Source organism: Pteropus alecto, unplaced genomic scaffold (genome assembly GCF_000325575.1).
Source record: "Pteropus alecto unplaced genomic scaffold, ASM32557v1 scaffold50, whole genome shotgun sequence".
In the NCBI taxonomy this organism is placed as follows: domain Eukaryota; kingdom Metazoa; phylum Chordata; class Mammalia; order Chiroptera; family Pteropodidae; genus Pteropus; species Pteropus alecto.
In genome coordinates this window covers 9,870,333-9,890,474 of record NW_006431918.1, presented here as the reverse complement: position 1 = coordinate 9,890,474, position 20,142 = coordinate 9,870,333, and the positions used below count along the sequence as shown (strand labels likewise).

The following is a 20,142-nucleotide window of genomic DNA, read 5'->3' as shown; positions in this document are numbered from 1 at the left end:
AAAAACAGCTAAAATGAACTAAATCTCTTTTACCTTTTGGTAGAAGTTTTCATGATAATCTTTCCTTAGTGTATCCTAGGGCGGTGATTCTCAAAGCTTGATCCCTGGCCCAGGCAGCATCAGTATCACCTCGGAACATGCCAGAAATGCAAACTCTGGGGCTCCTCCCCAGACCTGCTGAGTCAGAAATTCTGGGGTGGGGCCCATCAATATATATTTTAATAAGCCCTCCGGGTTGTTGCCGAGCATGCTCAAATCAGAACCACTGGCCTGGGAGGCCAGGGAAATCTCAGCTGGCATTCCTAGCCTAGGAGCTAGAGCTGTCTGCAAGTTGGATGCACTATAAACTGCTTTTTGGTGACTTTTTGTCTACTATGAAGTTAAAATAATCTTTAAAAAGCTAAGCTATAGGTGTCATTTCCAGAGGATTTTGGACTCTGTCTAGCTCCTTTATCTTAGTGGAGCAGGCTTCTGCTGTTAGGAATTATAGTGTTACTTAATTTGCGTTTAGCATTGCTCGTGACTTTCTATAATGTGGTAGGTACCTGGGGCATGCCATGCCATTGGAAAGATTGTGCCTTCAGTTTCATCTTACTATAATTCTATTTTATGTGGTATATCAAGCCTGTTTTAATCAGTTCTTTTACAGATAAAGTGACATATTTTTGTGTGGAATTTGTTAGCAGGCATATTTACATGGGGGAAATTCCATCTTGAATTTATTTATGAAAACATTCTTCAGTTTAGTTTAAAAGTTGTCAGTATCTAACTTTATGGAGAATTTTTCTCCTTGGAACTTATCTTTATAATTTTGCAATATTGTTTTTTTATATACATCCTATTTTTTTTTTCTTGTAAATCCATAGCGATTCAGTCAGATGTGGATGTCCTTATGAAACCTGTTTTTTGGTTTTATTTTTTATTTTTTATTTTTTGGTAGAGTGTACCTTTTGAGAGCTGAATTTTCACTGACCCAGAATCCTATAGAGATTACAGTTAGGATGAACTCAAATCAGAATTCTAACGTGAATGAGGATGTCTCAGGCAAGAGACCTGGATTCCTTCCCGGACCTGCTTTTGTGTGAGGTCATGCCTCATGACTCAGTGTCCTCTTTATTGGTGACTCATTGTCATCTGTGGCCTTCTAGCCTTGTCATCCTCATTCTACTTCCCTGTAGAAACTTATGTTCCCTATATTTAGTATCCTTGGACTTGTTCTCTGCTTCTTAGGAATCAGCTCGCTCTTCTGATAAACCACTTAATAGTGATCTGAAAGAGCAAAGAACAGATACCACCTCTTCCCCCGCCCCCGCCCTGCGTGACAAGGGACACTAGAATGTGACCAGTCTGCTCATCTGTTACCTAATTCAGAAAAGTAGTTTCATTAGTGAGAATTAGCTAAACCTAGTTTCATGAGAAAAATATTTTGAGTTGAGGCAGGGCACCTCAAATCATTCTTCAGATCCTGTCATGAAGTGCTTGGTGGTATGGCCTTGGCCCCTAAAAGAAAGAGCTGAGAGGGAATTTAGGGTGACTTACATTTAACCCCTTGATTTAAGAAAAGGAGGCTTCCTGGAACTGAGTGGGGTGGAACGATTCCATCCACATCATGAAATAAGTTGGCGGCAGAGATTGAAATTGAATTTTTCTCCTACCTTCTGGTATCTTAAAGACGTTATTCGTTGCCTTTGGATCTTTGTAAGATTTAATACCCTCTTGTCCCCCTTTGAACATGGGTGAAATAGATATGTGTCCTTATAACTGCCGTCCACCTGTTTCAATATTTTAATGAGCAGACCACTTAAGGAAGAAATATGAATCCTAATAGTGGTTTGAAAACCTGCCAGTGAGACTTTCTGGCTAAGTTGAGGAAGTGCTGGCTTTCAGTACCTAAAGAGTGGGTGCCATCATTTTGAAAGGAAATCCTGGATACCATAGTGGAGCACTCCTTAAAGAAAAAAATACATCTTCAATATTCTTGACAATACAGAGGAAAATGCATGTGAGGGAAACCAGATGTCGATGATGGGTGAAAAGTGATTCAGAAGAGTTTAAACTCGGAAGAAGTTTTCGAAATATCTTAAATCGTTTGTTTATTCTTTTTTATGTATACACAAGAGGAATACATGATAAAAATATATTTAACTCTCAAAGAAATTCTTCAATAAACATAAAAGTTCTAAGTATTACGATATTAAACGGAGATTTCATTAGCAGCATTTTTTTCTTTATAGTAGATAAAACAGTAGAGTGTCTTACTATTCATGGCATATTAGATTTAATGAAATACATTACTAAAATGGTGGTGGGGATTATTAGAGGTCCAGAAGAATATCAGTGGCCGTGATAGTGTAGTGGAAAGAATATGGACTTTGAAGCTGGGGCAGCCATGAGCAGCTCTCAGATTCGCAGCTACGGGGAGCGTAGCTGACCATCAGACCTAGCTGCTCTGTGGTTCCATCACCACATTTTTATGAAGGCCATGCTTCCCATGCTTGCTTCCTGCTAGTGAGTGAGCACGGCAGGGTCACTAACGCAGGCTTCTTTACGGGGACTCTGGCGTCCTCTGACAGGCGGCCTAGGCTCCAGGAGTCCCTGACACCTTGTCCAACTTCCCCCTTGAACTGCACTGCAGTCTAACACGTGTCCACCCAACTCCTTCCTTCCTTCCCTGCCTCCTTACCCTGGGCTCAGCCCTGCATCACTGTCTGACTGACAGCCCTTCTCCAGCCTCCTCTGGCTCCCCACCACCCCCATTTTTTCTCACAGACGTTTCCCCTAATAAATTTTTTTTTTGTATCTCTAATCCTGTCTTAATGTCTGCTTTTTAGAAGACTGGACTAACACAGAAACAGGCTGTTTTGAGTCAGAGATAATGGGTACAGGAGACTCAGCAGAGGTATTTATGGTTACTGTTATTACTGCCAGCAGGAAATGTTGCATTTCGGTAGAAACTCTGTTTTTTTATATAATCTAAATTTATAAGAGAATCCCACTTCATTCATAAAACAAATATATTTGAATACCAGTTAGAAGCCAGGCAGTGTTCCAGCCTCTGAGGATACAGTGAAGAATTAGGTCTTCGCCAGGTCGAGGTGCTCAGCTGCTGGCTGAGTAGTGGACAGTGTGTTATCAAGAGCCCTTCCATTCCATACCTTTCCTTTTCTCTCTTGGACACTCAGATAGCCCAGGCATCACAGAAGGTCTGGAGATCTCATCTCTTTGTCATTGGGCAAAGGCGTAGGTGTTCTTTTCTGAATAGCTTTTTCTCTCCCCCTCCTTCCCTCTCATTTCTCTCTTCTCTCTCCTCTCTCTCTCTCTCCTGTCTCTCTTCTCTCTCTCCTCTCTCTTTCTCTTCTCTCGTGTTTTCCTGATTCAACCAACAGTTTATTGTCTTATCATTCATGAGGTTCCATTTCTAGGTATGCCACTGAGTTATACCATTCACTTCTGAAATTAAAATGTTCTCTTACATAAAGCTAAAAAAAAAACAAAATTGCAAATTCCCGTGATACTTTTACAGCTTTCTTGACAGGCTTATCTTTTACTCCTATGGGGTTTTATTTCTTCTCATAATGTTCTGCCCAAGTATTTATTTTGTTTTTAAAACAGAAGCTAGTGCCTTGTTGTCTTGTGCACAGATGGAAAGAAAATCAAGGTTGAATCTCTGCACGTCTTTATTAGGTTAACTCATTCCTAATATATCCAATAGCTTTTGTTTGAAGATTATCAATTTTTCTTAAGTATCATAAAAAAATAATCTTTTGGTGGAGTCTGTTTGATGTGAACAATCTGAGTATGATTACTACTTTTTTTAAAATTACTGTTTTCCAAAATTGATGCAAACCTTTTTTCCCCCCTTCAAACGGATCCTAAGATATTCGTTCAAGGAGATAAACATTAAGAGGATTTTAAACTTGTGTGATGCACTAACCTAACTTTATTTTTTCAAGAGCCAAGTCATAGTCTTAGGTTTTAAGCTATTCAGAATTTAGGACTGAAAGTTGATAAAAACTCTTATTGGGCATTTTTTATTCTTAGATTGTGTGAATGAAAGCAGAACTGTGGTAACTGAACTAGTGAATTTGGAATATATATTTTATAAATTATGGTTCCTAGGCACTTAAGTGAGACTGCCATAGTTTTGAAATCAGACATTCAAGGAACCATTTCATATTAATTTGCTTCTGATTTTCAGGTTGAAACTCTATACAGTTAATTTACAGCACCTCTGCACCTGTGTCCCAGTCACAGGTTGTGTATGGATTGAGTAAGATTCTTGCTAGTTCTTAGCTACTGTATTTGAGCTGCTACCACTATAAAATTTAATTTCATTTTTACATTGGGTTTTTTTTGTTTGTTTTTGTGTTTTTTTTGTACCTGGATTAGATTACCTTGAACTGTGCTTAAAAATAAAATATACAGAGATTTGTTCGGAAGTTAAAATTACTTCTATGACATTATCTTTCTCTTTTTACTTGTGTTAAATGGGTAGAAAGCAAATATTATTCCTTCTTTACAGTTGAAAATATTCAGGTAATGAGATAATTGTTTTTTTCTATGGTCTAAAAACAACTAGTTAGGACTGAGCTCAAATGAGAAAATGTTGGTCTTCTATTTGACATTGAGGTATGGGGCTCTTTTAGCAAAATGAGTTGTGAAACTTCATCTTTTGTCAATATCAGAGTCTTTGACTCTCTGATTTTCTCTTATCATTTCAGCCACTAAAATAAAGTGGGAGGACTTTAATTTCCTTATGAAAATTTGATCCGTGAGATCCGTGATTGATGGGGGAATGCACAGGACAGGGAGAGCCTGCCTGGCTGGATGGAAAAAAGTAGCAAAGGATCAGTGTGGATGGGAGTAACTAAAAATGAGTTGATTTAGTCAGCAGAAAAATCTTGCTTAGGAATATTGAGGATAGTATTGAAAGAATTTTGACAAGCTTGTTTAAGGTTCTGAAAATGTTACAGTATTAATCCTATATTCGTCTGAATTCTCAGTTCCAAGGTCTAGCTGTTCAGAGCAGAAAAGGAACTTATTAAAGAATATTAGGTAGATTGCAGTATCTTTATAGGGTTGTGGGAACCAAGGATGATGCAAAGCTGAGCATAGAGAAGAGAGTCACCACTTTGCCACCTGGTCCAAATAATATAACCTGTACCAGCAACATCACAGTCCCTTGTGGCTGTTGATACAGCTGCTGCCTCTGGGAACTGGAGTAGTGGCTACCACCCACTAGACTTTCTGGTCACCGATGTTTTGAAGCACCAGCTTGCAAGTCAGAGTCTTAGGCAGGAGCATCTGAGGAATGGAACTCTGGCTGGGGGCCAGTACCTCACTGCATGATGTCTGGGAGAGCAAGAGTCGGTCATTTTCAGCTTTTATAATGAAAGATGGGTTCTGCCTCGTTAGGTAGGAGAAGTCCCCAAACATAGGAAGAGGTTTCAAGTGCTGGGTAGCCCAAAAGGACAGATATCCACTACCTATGACGTTTATGTCTGATTATAAGGCAATACCATTTTCTCATGCGAAGATTAAACAAAATAATTTTTGGATTGCTTCAATTTATACACTTTAAGGTATGCATATGTATGTACGTCTGTTTTCATTATTTAGTTGATTAAATATGTATTTTAAAATTATCAGTGTATAATTTAGGAATATTTTTCCCACTTATTTCATTAAAGTTATTCCTTGATACCTTAGACATTAGTATGTTTATCACAGGCACATTCTGTTTCTTTCAGCACAGCTTTGCACAGTAAGACCTGGCCATATCTGTCTGAGTTCTTTAGATATAGCAGCACGTTTTAAAATCTCTATGATGCTTTCATTGGAAATTTTATCTCAAGCCTCAGGTACCCATTTGCAGTGGTTTGGACAGTCTCTTTAAAAAATTTATCCCGGAGATGTATTTTCTTGATTCTTTTTTTTTTAACGTAACCACTTACCTTGTTCCTTTTAAAGTGATCTTTACGAAAACAATACTAATAATTTTGATGTCATCTCCAGAGAGACAACTAAATCTCTCACATTTCTTAAATTTCCCTTGTTTTTCTAACCCATAACTATTTGTGATCTCTAAGCATCTGAAACTAAGTGTGATTGGGGCTATTTCAGGCTAAGATTCCTCAATCAGTTTTTTATTGATTAAAATAATGGAAAGTACACCCCTTAAAAAAACGCTGAAAGATTTTTATGTAGTGCAAGTCTCTTTTTTTCTGAGGAACAATTTTAGGGAAAATATTTCTCATGTTGGGAGCTATGTTGTGATGATAGCTCCTTGGTACCCTTTCTCAAGGTTCTACTTCAGGGAGAATGAGGACTGTCATATGCCTTTGCCGGATGGTTTCTTTGCTGCTATTCTGACTTTGGGATTGGAAAGTGGAGTTTTCCCTTTAGTCTAACGAGATGGGAAATATTTGGAAGGTCATGGGAGAAAGCACTGGAAATTATCCTTTGCTCTTAGATAGTGCATTCCTCTGGCACCAAGAAAACTTGGAATCTAGGCTTAAAATAATGAGGCCATGAGGAACAGACATGATCCTTCTGTTTCATTAGACTCAGTCCTTGCTGGTACTGAGTGATTAGAAAGTCATGATTAGTACTTATGCCAACTCATTCCTGGTTTTACCTACACCAAGATTTAAAAAAATTGTTATTAAAGATATCATAGGATGTCATTTTGCCTTTGTTGCCTTTTTACTAAATATGGGTTCCTAGCCCTAAGCCCTAGTCTCTTCAGAATTTACTTCAGAACTTAGCCTTTGATCTCAAATGGGATAATTTCGAAGTAGTGGCAGTGGTTCCTTCCCACAGTGGGGTCTGATTCTCTGCTGGTTAGCCATACTGTCAACATATTTCTCAGCTCCAGCTTAGACTATATATGTCCTTTTTAGACATTTACATTCGTATATCCAAATGTTTATTAACAAAAAGGGATTTCAGACTCAACGGGTGGGAAAAACTTTAGCTTCCCCAGACTGTTATATAGTAATCTTGTTCTTTTATTTTGAGTCATGAAGTTCTCTTGGGTTCTTTGGTTGCCATCATGTATTATAAGGCAACATTGAAATGTAGTTTGTGCTTCTGTGTCTCTCAACTCTTACAGAGTTCCTGGAATCACAGCAGTGGATAGGACCTCAGAGGTTTTGGGGGCCAACTTTCTCTCAATGCAGCGATCTGTGGCAGTGTCCCTGGACAGATATCTAGCTTATGCTTGTTTTTGTGGAATGAGCTAAAGGTCACTACTTTGCCTGGTCCATTGTAGTTCTTACTGAGCCCCTCTTGATAGCAAACCCAAATCTGGTCTATAGCTTTTCTCCATTAAATTTGGTTTTGTCCTCTTTAAGCAAATCAAAATGATTTTTTTTTCTTTCTCACAGTATCTATTTAAATATTTCAAGGCAGATTTCATGTTCCCTTTAAATGTTCTCTTCCTCCCCAATCCCATTAAACACTGGTTACCTGTTCCTCCTAATTCTTTTTTAGCATTTTGGTCACATTGTCCCAGTTAGAAAATGTCTCTCTTAAAATGTGGTACCTACGATTGAGATAGGCTCTGATCTTATGGGACAAATTAAGTGATTACTTTGTTTGGATTTGAACAGTACACGTAACCTGTGTACGTACTTGTTTATTATCTTCTAATAAACAATTTAGGACTGCTTTGGCACATGCTGAACTTACAGTTAACTCAGATTTTTAGGGGCTAAAGCTCCTATTTAGGCCCAGTATTTAATTCATATAAACTGTTGTTAAGATAACTTTTACATTTGAGCCTTTCAGCATTGAAATCCAATAGATTGCTTGTTCAAGGCTGTTGCTGTTTTATTTTCTTCATTGCACTTGTAGGCCCAGTATTTAATTCATATAAACTGTTGTTAAAATAACTTATATTTGAGCCTTTCAGCATTGAAACCCAATAGATTGCTTGTTCCAGGCTATTGCTGTTTTTTTTTTTCTTCATTGCATTTATTGCCTAAAATTACCTTATGTAGCCAATATTTTGAAACTCTCTTTTCAGCTTGTGAACTAATCAAACTGTGATTCTCTCATCCAATATTTCAACCTTCCCTCCCAACTTTTGGTTCCCTGCAAATATGGTACATGTATATTTAAAAAATATACAACCAGATAGGAGTAAGTAGAACATGTCATACCCTGATACTCAAAGTAATTCTCTTAGGCAGGGTTCAGTCAACTATGGCCCGTGGGCCAAACCCATTTCCCCTCTGGTTTTTGAAAATGAAATTTTGTTGGAACACAGACTGTGTGTGACGGCTCCTGCACTGAGTTGGCAGAGTTGAGTAGTTGCGACTGAGGCCCTATGGTGGCACAAAGCCTACATTATTTACCATTTGGCTTTTTACAGAAAAAGTTGGCTGACCCCTACTCTAAGATCAACTGATTAATTAACATGCTTTATGTTCATGTAGATGCCTTCTGTTTCTAAGCAAGACTGTCTAAAATCCTCTTCATGGCTCAGTAGCAAAGCCTAGTCATAGCTTCTTTCTAATGGAGGATGGTTCAAGTGTTCTATGAGAAAAAAATATTATCTTATATGTATATTTATAAAAATCACATTCTGTATTTGCTTTCATTCTCTATTTAAGTTATCTGATAGATTTCTCATGTGTAAGTTTGAAAGCTTTTCTCACTATTACTACTTACGCTGTCTCTCAAATTGGAAACTGTCATCACCAGAAGTTGCCTTTAGAGTTTTAGAGAGTGATCCTGGTTTTGATATTCATTTGTGTCTGGGGGAAGAAGAATCATGTCTTGGCATTAGAATTCAGTAACACTTATTACTAACAAATATTATATAATACTTCTATGAAATTATAAAAGGAAGTGAGAGATTCTATGGAATCTTTATTTTGAGGAAAAGAAGAAAACAATTCTTGTTGCTATACCAGCATTGCCTTACTGAAGCGTTTAGTAGCTACTTTATTATTTTTTCTTGAGCAGAATGTTTAAGGTTCAGTTCAGAAGTGACACAATCAGCCTTAAAGAAAAATGACAATTCTAAGTTAAAATTTTTTCAATTGCTTTTTTGTTAAAGAATTGATTAGAGTGGTATCTGTCACAACTACTTTCCTTATTTCGGAAATTTGCTTACCGATCTGCAAACAGTAACACAGAAACCCTTGAGAGTCTTCTCCTACACTACCGTTGGCCCTTGGAAGTCAGACATTGCAGCAGATTAATTCTCCAAATGGAAAGACAAAGAGAATGACCTAAAAATTGCTCTTGTGCAATCTTTGTGGCCTGGTCCTTTTGTGGACAGAGTATGGAATTTTAGGGTTCACATTTTTAAAACCCTGCATATATTCGTGTCATCGATGCCTGCATCTAGCATTTGCTGAGCACTTCCTGTGTGCCATTCTGGTGGCTAATGGCACCCAACCTATCTCTTCAGTCTCCTCTCCTGATTCCCGACTTCTTCATCTACTTCCTTGACACTGAATTGCGTTCAGTTCCATGCCCCGAAATTGCTGTTTTCCCCCTCTCCTTCTTTTACCCTTTACCCAGAGAACTCCTGGTCCCTGTTTCCAGCTCAGCTCAGCATTATCCCTTTCAGGAAGTCCTCTTTTACCCGGCAGCTTCCTCCTGTGTGCAGCTCGCCAGCACTGTGCTTCCCACATCACGTTACACTGATGTATTTACGTCTCCTGGAAATATTCTCGTCCAGGGTGAACCTAACCACTCACTTTCCCCCTGTGTTGCTAAAGAAAAATCTCACAGTGAGGCTGCTGAAAGTCTTCATAAACTCCTGCTCACCTGTCTCCAAGGGCCAGCACTGCCCAGAAATGTATGTTCATGTTTCTGTAGGAAGTGGGTTACCCACTGTTTGTCATGATTCTTCCAATCATTCTCCTCTCTCTTCAGACTTTTTCTCATGCCCAAAGTCTCTGTAAGTGACCTTGCCTTGTACTTCATGGACAGAATAACAATCTGGTAGCAACTCCTTCAGCTTTTCCTCGTGAGATCTGCAAACCCATTTGTACTGGCACTTGTTTTCGCTTTACCTCCTCCTGCAGGGGAGTAGGGGAGAGGGACATCTACCCTTATGACAGGTCAGCACCCATGCGTGGGCAGCATTCCATCTCCTTCCACATTGGAGCCTTTGAACCATCTTTTCTGGGTTCTTCACTTGGCCATTTAGATGCGTTCTCAACTCGTAATTACTGATCTTCCATATTAAAAAGAAAAGGAAACTGGAAACTGCCCGCACTTTACCTCATGTCCCCTTTCAGCAGTTATCTCTTTGTCGTGTCGTTCATGGCCATCCTTCTGAAGAAGGGTTGTTCCCATACATGTCTTACTTTTCGGTCATTAACTAACTCCGTTTTAGCTCTTTCTCCCTGCTTTCCATGTATAGCTAAGGTGTCATTCCTTCATTGATTTCTTCTCAGCTCACACAGTTAAACCTTTCTTTCATCCATCACCCTGGCAGCTTCTTCCTAGTCTCCACTGCGGTCCTCTCCTCCTGATCTTCCTCTTCCTGACCTTATCTTTCTGTCCTCTGCCACATCCTACCTATGTACCATGACTTCATACGCCATCCACTTGCGCATGACTACCAACTTTCTAGCTCCTATTTACTTGCGCGTGACTATCAACTTTCTATATAGGAGCTAGAAAGTTGGTAGTCACGCGCAAGTGGATGGCGTTTGAAGTCATAGGCTTCTTTTCTAGGTTGTGAACGTGTATTTCTGTCAACCTATTTTACCAGTCTTCTGGGTGTCTCCCAGCATGCCAAATTTAAAATAATCCCTTAGTGCTTGCTCTTAACTGCTCTTTCTCGAAAGTTTTGTATTTCAATAAATAGTAATCTTGTCTATTCAGTTGCTCATGCTAGAAATCTGGGAGTGCCCTGGGAAATCTTCACCTTTTCCACACTCAGTCCATCATCAATCAGTTTGATTCCTTCTGTAAATATCTCTCAAATCTACTTCTGTTGGTTTTCACTACCTTCAGGCCACCATCATCTCTTGCCTGTATTGTTCTAGAAGCCTTCTACTACTTCCTCTTTCTCTCTTGTTTTCCTCACCCCTAATCTCTTTTTCTCAGAGAAGGCAGAGTAATCTTTAAAAAGATCTAAATGTCATTGTGTCAATACACTGCTTAAAACTCTTTAGTGCCTTCCCATTATACCCCAAATAGAATACCTTTCCCTGGGCCCACAGGGCTCTGTGTGTTCTGGTTCCTTCCTTCACTCATCTCTTTCCATTCACATGCCCCAGCCTTTCCTGTAATACTTTTTAACTCCTCACCTTAATCCTTTGCCTTCACATTTCAGGCTGAAAACAATTTCGCTTGTTCTTTCACCGTTAATGCCTTCTCATCTCTCACGTCTTAGCTTAAATGTCATTTCTTTGGTGAAGCTCTCTCCCTGAGCACATTTCTCCTTATATCTCCTCTAATAAATTCCTCATCACAGCCTTACTCCTCCATTCTGAGGAATTCCTAGAATGTGCAGTTATACATCTACTTATGCACTCATGTATCCATTGTATGTCTCCCCGGCTAGACATTAAGTTCCAGGAGGGCAGGGAATGTACTAGTTTTGTTCATGTTGTATCTCCAGCACCTGGAACTTAGATTAATATGAGATGTATGGCAGTTGCATCCTTTTTAAAATGTATTGCAGAACCTTTCATATCTGCTTTCCCAAGTGGAACTTGGGGCATCCCATACTGTTTTGGGTAGGAGGGATTTCTGGGTTGTGCCACTTTGTCCCTGCTCTGTTCTTAGAGTATGAAGGGGCTCTGGCTTGGCATTGGTACCGGCTACATTTTCTTCAGTGTAGAGAGAATAAAATTAACATATTTTGGAGACGATCCTTTTGCTTTGCCTGGTTGTTGCTCTTTGATATCTCTGTTGCCTCAGCTTTTTGACACCTAAGTAACAAATTGTCAGAGTGGGAGCTAGTGGAACCCGGTTGGAGTTCACACTCTGGGCATTATCACTTTTTTTGAGGATTTCCTATCTCACAGTGTGAATGGTCTTTTTGGGAGAAATCCTTATATAATAAAACACTGCAAAGGAGCCTTTGGTTAACTTAAGTATCCTTTCTTATTTTAAGTCACTTATTTTTATTATTTTCTGTGATTTTTAGCTTGGATTTCTGGGGGCCTTTTTTATTTCTTTTTCTTTCTTCTCTCTCTTTTTTTTTTTTTTTTTTTTTTTTTTTGGTAAAATGAGGGATGGCACATTATTGTAAAGTGTTTTGAGGTTTCCTTTTTTATTCTGCATATATCTGGTGTCCTGGAAAGAAAGCATGAGAAACTCACTACTCATCAGCATATTGATGTTAATTGCATTCTCCTTAGATAAATATTTCTTATTTTGATCTCAGCATTGTTTGTTATAGATTCAGTCTTAAAACGAAAAGCCCCAAACCAGCCGTCGTAAGAATGAATGTGGTGGTTGGAGTCTGTGTCTTCCGTCTTCTGTACTGTTTGCTACCACACCCAGTGTTTACTCTGACTCCTGAGCTCCAGTGACTCTGCCTTACTGATGTACCTTAAATACTCATGAGGAATTTTCAGCAATGAAAGGCAGAGCGAGTATATTTAAACTTGTAGCCACAAACCTAGCCCTTTGCATAATGTAGTCTGATAACTAATAATGGAATGTAATTGACTTTTAAATTTTTGAGTTGGGGGGGTGGAAAAAAATCTCAAACAGAAGTGTTCTGTTAATAAATGTGATAGACCCCTTTGTTGTTTAAAGACAACCCTCTTGCTATTCCCTGCAAGAAAGAGCTGTGTTGCACATTTCACTGGCACTTTGCCCTACCTCCTCTTCCCTGAAAATATTTATGGAGATCTTGTGTGTGAATAAATTTAGAAGTGATTTAATGGTTGCTTTGGCAGGGTGAGATAAAGCAGTTAAATATGTTGTTCATTTTGTTTCTGGGTGGGGTGGAAGAGGGAAATGAAATACTAATTTTTTCCTTTTTGGAAACCTAATACGATGTTCTTTTGTTATCACTCTTGTTCTCTAGGCATTAAGTGTTACCGAAACCCTGATTAAACCCTTGGAAAAATTCAGAAAAGAGCAACTGGGAGCTGTAAAGGTTTGTGTCTAATTTGAGTTCACTTGTAAACACAAAATGTAGATGCCTCTGCTGCTTCGTGTATACTTTATTCACATTTGGCAGCTTTGAAGGAGATGTTGGAATAAACCATCTGTTGTTTTATGTTTTAAATATACTTTTTTCCCTTTTGGGGGGAATATGAAATTGAAAACAAAACAAAAACACCTGGACAGGACAGTAAAACCTTTAGTAATCTTCTTGGGCCACGGCTTTCCATATAGAGCTTTACGAATATCTTTAACCAAACAGCACATTTGCTCTGAGGAGAAGCATCTCATTTCTGTAGCGCATGCAGCTACGCCCCTGCAGACCTCACTTTTACAGAGCAGTGTAGCATTGCAGTAGAGTCGAAGATGAAAAACGCTGCTACGCTGTGATGCCATCGAAACTAGGAAGAGAATATTAGGTTATTGGGATGTAATTTCCTTCGATTTAATGAAAATTTATTGAGCTTTTGTTACGTGCCAGTGTTGTCCTAGGTGCTCAGGAGTCCAAGATGAGTGTTCCACACAGTCTGTTCTCAAGGATGTGGGACCGAGCCAGGATTTCTGGGAATAATGCAGTGATGTTGCCACAGGGAGCCTGGGATATATTTAGCAACTTCTAACGTTTTCTTTAGAACTGAGCTTTCAAATTATCCCAGAGAAAACATTTCACCAACCTTTTCTGAATTTCGTGCATATATTAGGGGGTGTGGGGGGAAAGTAACATTGTATGTTGTTGCCTGTTTTTGGCTTGGTCCAAGGAGAAGAGAATAACATCAATTTTAGTTAGGGAAGAGAATTTTTAGATTCGTTTATTTTTACCCACATGGCTTGGGGGCGTGAGGTTTTTTTCTTTATCTTCCTAAACACACTGTCAAAACCCTTTTGTACAAATTAGTATTGTGGCCTCAGTGGCTGTAGCTCCACAGATGGGCCCAAAGAGTGCCAGGTTTTTAGTTGCTATTTATGGAATCAGTTTTTCCTTTAAGTGATCTGTGAAAATATTAGTTGCTTAGTATTTTATAATTTTTAATGGAGGGCTTAGTTTTGAGGGGAAGTCAAGCAGGGTGCTCTCCCCCAAGAATGCCTCCTTCCCCACTCCCCGGGATTATTAGCTGAGCTGCACAAAGCTGGATTGTGTCTCCTGGCTTCATAGCAGGAGATGGGAGGTCTGGTTTCCAACTATGACCTAGACAAATAATGGGCTGTAATTTCTTATCTGTAAAATGAAGGACTTGGGGATCTGACTGCTGTATTTTGTAGTTTTAGGATCTGTTTTATCTTGTCTCCTTAGGCTGTTTTAAAGCTTGAACATCTTGGTTCTTTTATCTTTTAACATTTCTTTGGCAGATGCTAAATGTAAACAATGTCCATTTCTTATTTTACTAATTTTAATAGGATGATGGTGGTGGTGGGCAAGGCCTGTATTCTGGAAATGAAAAATGAGTGTGACTTAATAAGTATATTTTCTTTTAATTTGCTGTGTACCTTTCTGGGGTTTATAGATTTCTGACCTCAAATTTTCTTTTGAGTCCTTTCCCTCTCAAACGTTTCCAGTTTCTGATATACTTGTTCAGAGTATATCCTAAAAAGCAACTTGCAAAGCAAATTGGCCTATTAAGAGGAGAAATTATTTTAATAGTTTTAGCTTATGCCTTGAGCTGTTTAGTGGCCAGACTCTATCCCGAAGTCCTCTTTTTAAAATTTCCTCATTGTTCTTCTCACTTCAAGTTTATGAAGGATTCATTCTGCATTCTCGTTCAGTACAGTATGTGTGTTGACTGTCATACTTACTAATATTAGCTTCAAGGAGGCCAGTCATTGTGGGTCATAGGGAGAAGCCTTAGTTTTTTAACTGGCAGTTTGTATGTTATAATAAACAGTATAGAAAGGTGATTTTTCTTGCAATACGTAAACATCTGTCTCTTTCATTAGATTGTTAAGTCTTCGTTAAGAGAAAAGACTACACTCCATGGCCTTATATTCTGTCTGCATCTGTTGTCTCTATTATATAAGATATCTAATCTAACCTATTCTATTGATACTCCTGGAAGAACAAGGAAAGGGTCTATAATCTGGATATCAGATTATTTTCTACATCTGTGCTTCCTAAACATTCAATCCTGTTTTGACAAGCACATGTGCTTGCTCACTGATTCATCTGCTTACATGGGATACTTAAAAATAACTTGATTTTCTTAGGTTGAAGATCTTTTTCGAAACAGCATAAAGCAGTTTTCATGTAGAGATTTAAAAAAGTCTTTAAAAGTTGACCACAGCAGAATATTTTGGATATCATCATCAAAATGTTTATCTTCTCTTTCTCTTCTCCTTTTTCCCATCTGGTACTGCCCTACCCTTTGCCTTTATATGGAAGCCCTTTCAGTTCTGTTTATTCTTTTCTCCAGTTTTCAGAATCCCAGTTACATTTTTAACTTGTGGTTCTAACATCATCTAAATTGCTAGGTGATTTTGTAAATTGGATTTTTAAAAAGCCCCAAGGTATTTTTTTTTCTACCGTTTGCTTCTCTGCGGATATGCTCCCCTTCAGTCATGTATGTTTGGTTTGGGCTTATCCAACTTCATTCTGTAGGTTCCGCTGCATTTTCTAATGTGCTTTCCAGGTTCTCATCTGTACTTAAAAAGCCCCGATTCCCATCGCAGGACGCAGGTCGGTCTGTGTGGCGTGACATCATGTTGGCTGGTCAGAGTTTTCCTCAGGGCCTAGCTCAGCTCTTACCTCCTCTGCAGCTGTTTCGCCTTCCCCACGGCCTTGCTACTTATTCCCAAGGTGTCCGTACCACACCATTGATAGTCATTGCTCATTAAATGTCGATTCAGTCACAGGAAACTGACACAGATCCCAAACAGCAGAGGAGCCAAGTCGATTGCGTAAAAACTCTGAGGAATATACTAGAACTTGGTAAAAGTTATGATGGGAGAATTCAGAATCGCTCTTTCAGATATTTGAACAATCAAGTCATGAAAATGCGGATTCAAGCAAGCAGCAGCATACAGAGGTCACAAGGACACAAATAAACTATATTGATAATAGGGCCTATTTAAATGCTATTTTGCAAAGAGCCAATTACCATTTTAATTCAGTAGAATGAAACATTTAGCCAGAAGAGTTGAAAAAAAATTATATGAAATGTTCATTTCATATAATACAAATTACTGCCTCAGCCGTCTACCAGACCTTCACCCAAATTTTTTTTTTTATATTTCTTTCCAAGACTATGTCTAATGACTAAATGTTTAATAAAAATTGATTTTCTGAGATTGCGTAACTGCAAAGCATGGGTAAAAAAGCAAATATACCTGAACGATTTTTAAAATTAAGTTTGGTAGAGCAAAAATGAATGTTGATTTAACTTAATTACATTTCTTTCATTTTAGTAATAAAAACATTTTATTGGTGCCTATCATATGGCTTAGCGTGAGGTCCTGGAATTCAATTATGAATTAAAACCCTGGCCGGCCTTTAAGAAATGGGCAACTCTTTGGGGAGACTGTCAAATAAAAACAGTAAAAATACACTGTGAAACATACTGTAATAGGAGTAGGTGCTCTGGACACACCCTATCATTTCAGTGTTGGAGCACCAGGAAGGTCTTTCAGAAAGAGCTGATTCTTCCTAGTTTGAATCCTGTTTTTGCCCTTTAACTAGCTATGCGATTTGGGGCAAGTTACTCAAGGCCTCTAAGCCTCAGTTTTTTGATCTTCGGAATGAGACCAGTGACACCTATCTCAGAAGGTTATTATGAGGATTAAATGCATTTGATAATGCATTTCCCATGTCTAGTGTAGGGCCTGGCATACATAGTTGCAGCTATTTTATTATCCCATTCATGGCTTGTTCTATGTTTGCTTGCCAAATAAGAACTGCTCAGGTTTTTGTCCACTCTGCATTTCTGGGTTCAGAGGTAACATGCCTAAGCACCATGGCTTATGACCCTTCTGGCCACATAGTGCTAAGGTGGTATATAGGTGACTCTGAAGCAACTGCACAGGAGTCAGGGGTGACACTGTCAGTTGTCGGTTCCGCTGCAACCATAGGTTTCCTCCTTCACTAGTTCTCTGACAGATGTCTCCTGGGTATCTACTGGGTGTGGAGTCATGGAGTCCGGTGCTTGATTCTGTGGGGATAAAAGCTGAATTTTCATCTCTTTGGAGAGGCCGAAGGATCTTAAAGCAAAGGAGGAGAGTTGGGTTGGATAAGGTAGTTGCAGTGTCAAGTAGGAAAGGTAACATTAGCAAGAATTAAGGGAAGGCGCTTTTTCCCCCACTGCAGTGGAAAGGGGCACTTCACGGAAGAGGTGGCACTTCACATGGGCTGTAGGATGTCGGTAGACTAGGGGAAACTCTGGTTGGCCTAGATATACAGGATTTGGTTTTAAAAAGTGCTCCAGCTGGGTATATTACATAGTAGGAATCTTGTTTCTTATATGTGGTATTATTCTACCTCTTTATTAAATAAAAAAGGAGAAAGAGTTGGAATCTCTAAAAAAGTGTTTAAACTCATCTCTAGACTAGTTATTCCTTATTAATTAATGTTTATAGTTTGAAAATAAGCCTTTTTATTTCTCCCTCCTAGAAAATTTGTAATATACCAAAAAAAGAAAAAAATGGAAGTCATCTGGTAACCTGAAAAAAAATTTCTCCCCTTTTTCCAAAACAAAACAAAATATTCTAATACCCTATAGAAAGATAGACAATTCACAATTATGTTCAAACTTTCGTGACTTCTTTATATTATTTATCCATTTTTTAATGTGTCTCAATGTGTGATTTTAGCAAAACATTGCTTAATAAAGCATTTTATGTGTTATGAATATTTATTTTTCTTACATACTAACAGAATCTGCCCCTTGCTTTGTTGTTTGTCTTTCAGTTTGTTTATTGTGTATTTTTTTGATGTTTCTATTTCTTTTTTTTTTGCTTAGAAGATCTTCTGAGAACTGTGAAAACATTCTCTCTTTTATGGCTTCATTTTTTTTTTACTTGTGACTCTTTCAGTCCATCTGGAATTAATTTTGATGTGACATGTGGTTCTCTTTCTCTTTCCAAGTAGTTAACTAATTATTTCAGCAAAGCATTGTTTGAATAATACATTTTTTTACCCAATGGTTTGACACATTTATTTATATGTACATACACACATGTATGTATGTGCATATGTGTGTGTATATATATGTGCGTGTGTATACACACACACACACACACACACTTCTAATGTATTTAAAGACCTGATTTTTAAAATTTTGTTAGGTTTATGAAGTCCCTTTGCCATTTATACAGTGCATATCTTATTTGACCAAATATACTGTTTTAAGTAATAGCTCTTCTTTACTATTTTTTTCGAATGCGTGATTTTACAACTAATTACAAACTGACTTCCAAGTCATATTTAACCTATAAATATAATTTTGCGTGGCTTACTTATGTTAAAATTAAAAGAAAAAAAATTGTTGCCACTATTTAAAAATCACTGGTTTTTTTCAGCTGCTCCAGAAAAATCAGAAGAGCTGGCCCATGTGCTGGGCCTGCAGTTCCACAGGCCAGGTCTGCTGGGCCATGTTGTGGCCGCCTTCCCTGCTGGGATAGATAAGGGCTGTCTGGTCTGCCATGGCCTTCATTTCTCCTTAATAGGTTCTCATTCCACCTTGCTTCACTCTTTGTGTTACTGCCTGACCCAGACACACTTGAATTTGTAATGTACTTTTTAAAAAACATTTTTTAGTGTATTTTGTTCAGTCCTTAATAGAGCCTTTAGTCTTATTTTACTCAATTTATTTTAGATATAGTATATGTAAATAACAGATGCATACGCATGTATATTCTGTATTACAGTGTTAAAGAAACATTGCTATTATTTTAGCACAGAAACTTATATGGGCACTAAGGAAACAGTATTTTATAATGGCATTGAGAACAAATTCAGGAAGAAGTGATTATCTAAGCTTTAAGACTCAAAAATAAAACAGCAGCATTTGAACAACACCAGACCATGTATGAATGAATGTATTTCCACTCTAATTGGTGGGTGTGATTTTGTTTCTTGGCTGAATTCTTTCTTTACAAAGCCTTAATATCATCATTTTTTTCATTGCCAACTTTACCCACATGGTGGTTTGTATACCCCTCTGTTGCTGAGTGTGCTGGGTGTTTTGAAGCTGATTTTAGCATCAGTGCTTTTTTTTTTTGTCTTGTGCTGTGATTCAGATGAAATAAAAAATGTTTTTAGTATTGCAAAGGTACTGAACTTTTTTACTGTGTGATCTTGTGTTGTAGTTAGTCTTCCCGTGAATGCGGCAGTGTGACTTCTATTCCTGTTCTGTTTAAACCTGAGGAACTGAACGGAGCTCAGAGGATGCTGTAACAGTGCTGCCGAGTCGCAGAGTCTTAAGTGGCCAGGGCTAGGACTCAAGTCTCCTGACATGTAATCCTCTGTGCACTTTACAGTATCAGCTTTTTAAAACAGCAGAGATTTTGAAGTAATAGCCATACGTTTGTTTTACTTTATTTTGCTATTATTAAGACAGTTAATGGAGAGCATACTGAAAAGCAGAAAACAGAGCAACCACATATTAATGACTTAAACTTAAAAAAATAGTTGTAAATTAAATCTGGACCATAAAGAGGAAGTGCTTCTGTTTCCAAAATTTTTTTATTATTCTCACTTATAGATGAACCATAGGATCACAGAATTTTAGGATTGGATCTATGAGTGAGCTAGTACAAAACAAACAAACATAAAATCCCCAATCTTTTCAATAAGAAACTAAGATTCTGTGTTATTATTTTTTTTTTTTTAAGTTGCGTGGCTAGTTTGTATTTAAACTTGGAATAGAAGTGGGAAGAAATATCAGTTTTCAAATCTCTTTCTATTCTCTATCAATGTGTGGATTAATTTAGGATCTTTAGGTGAGCTGGCAGAGGTTCTTTCCTAGGTTCCCAGTACAACAGTTTGAAGTACCATGTAGTGAAAAAAAAAATAATGATAAATGCAAAGAAATAGAATTTATGTGCTTTATTCGATCTCTT

General features: G+C 38.1%; 1 protein-coding gene across 2 annotated transcripts in view; it reads left to right on the top strand.

Moving 5' to 3' along the window:
* ARHGAP10 (Rho GTPase activating protein 10) overlaps positions 1-20,142 on the top strand; it is a 242,147-nt gene that overhangs the window by 69,904 nt on the left and 152,101 nt on the right. For both annotated transcript variants that reach the window (XM_025042863.1, XM_006906273.3), the window contains exon 4: positions 13,019-13,090. In XM_025042863.1, the coding sequence (XP_024898631.1) occupies positions 13,019-13,090 (72 nt within the window). The remainder of the gene's footprint in view (positions 1-13,018; positions 13,091-20,142) is intronic.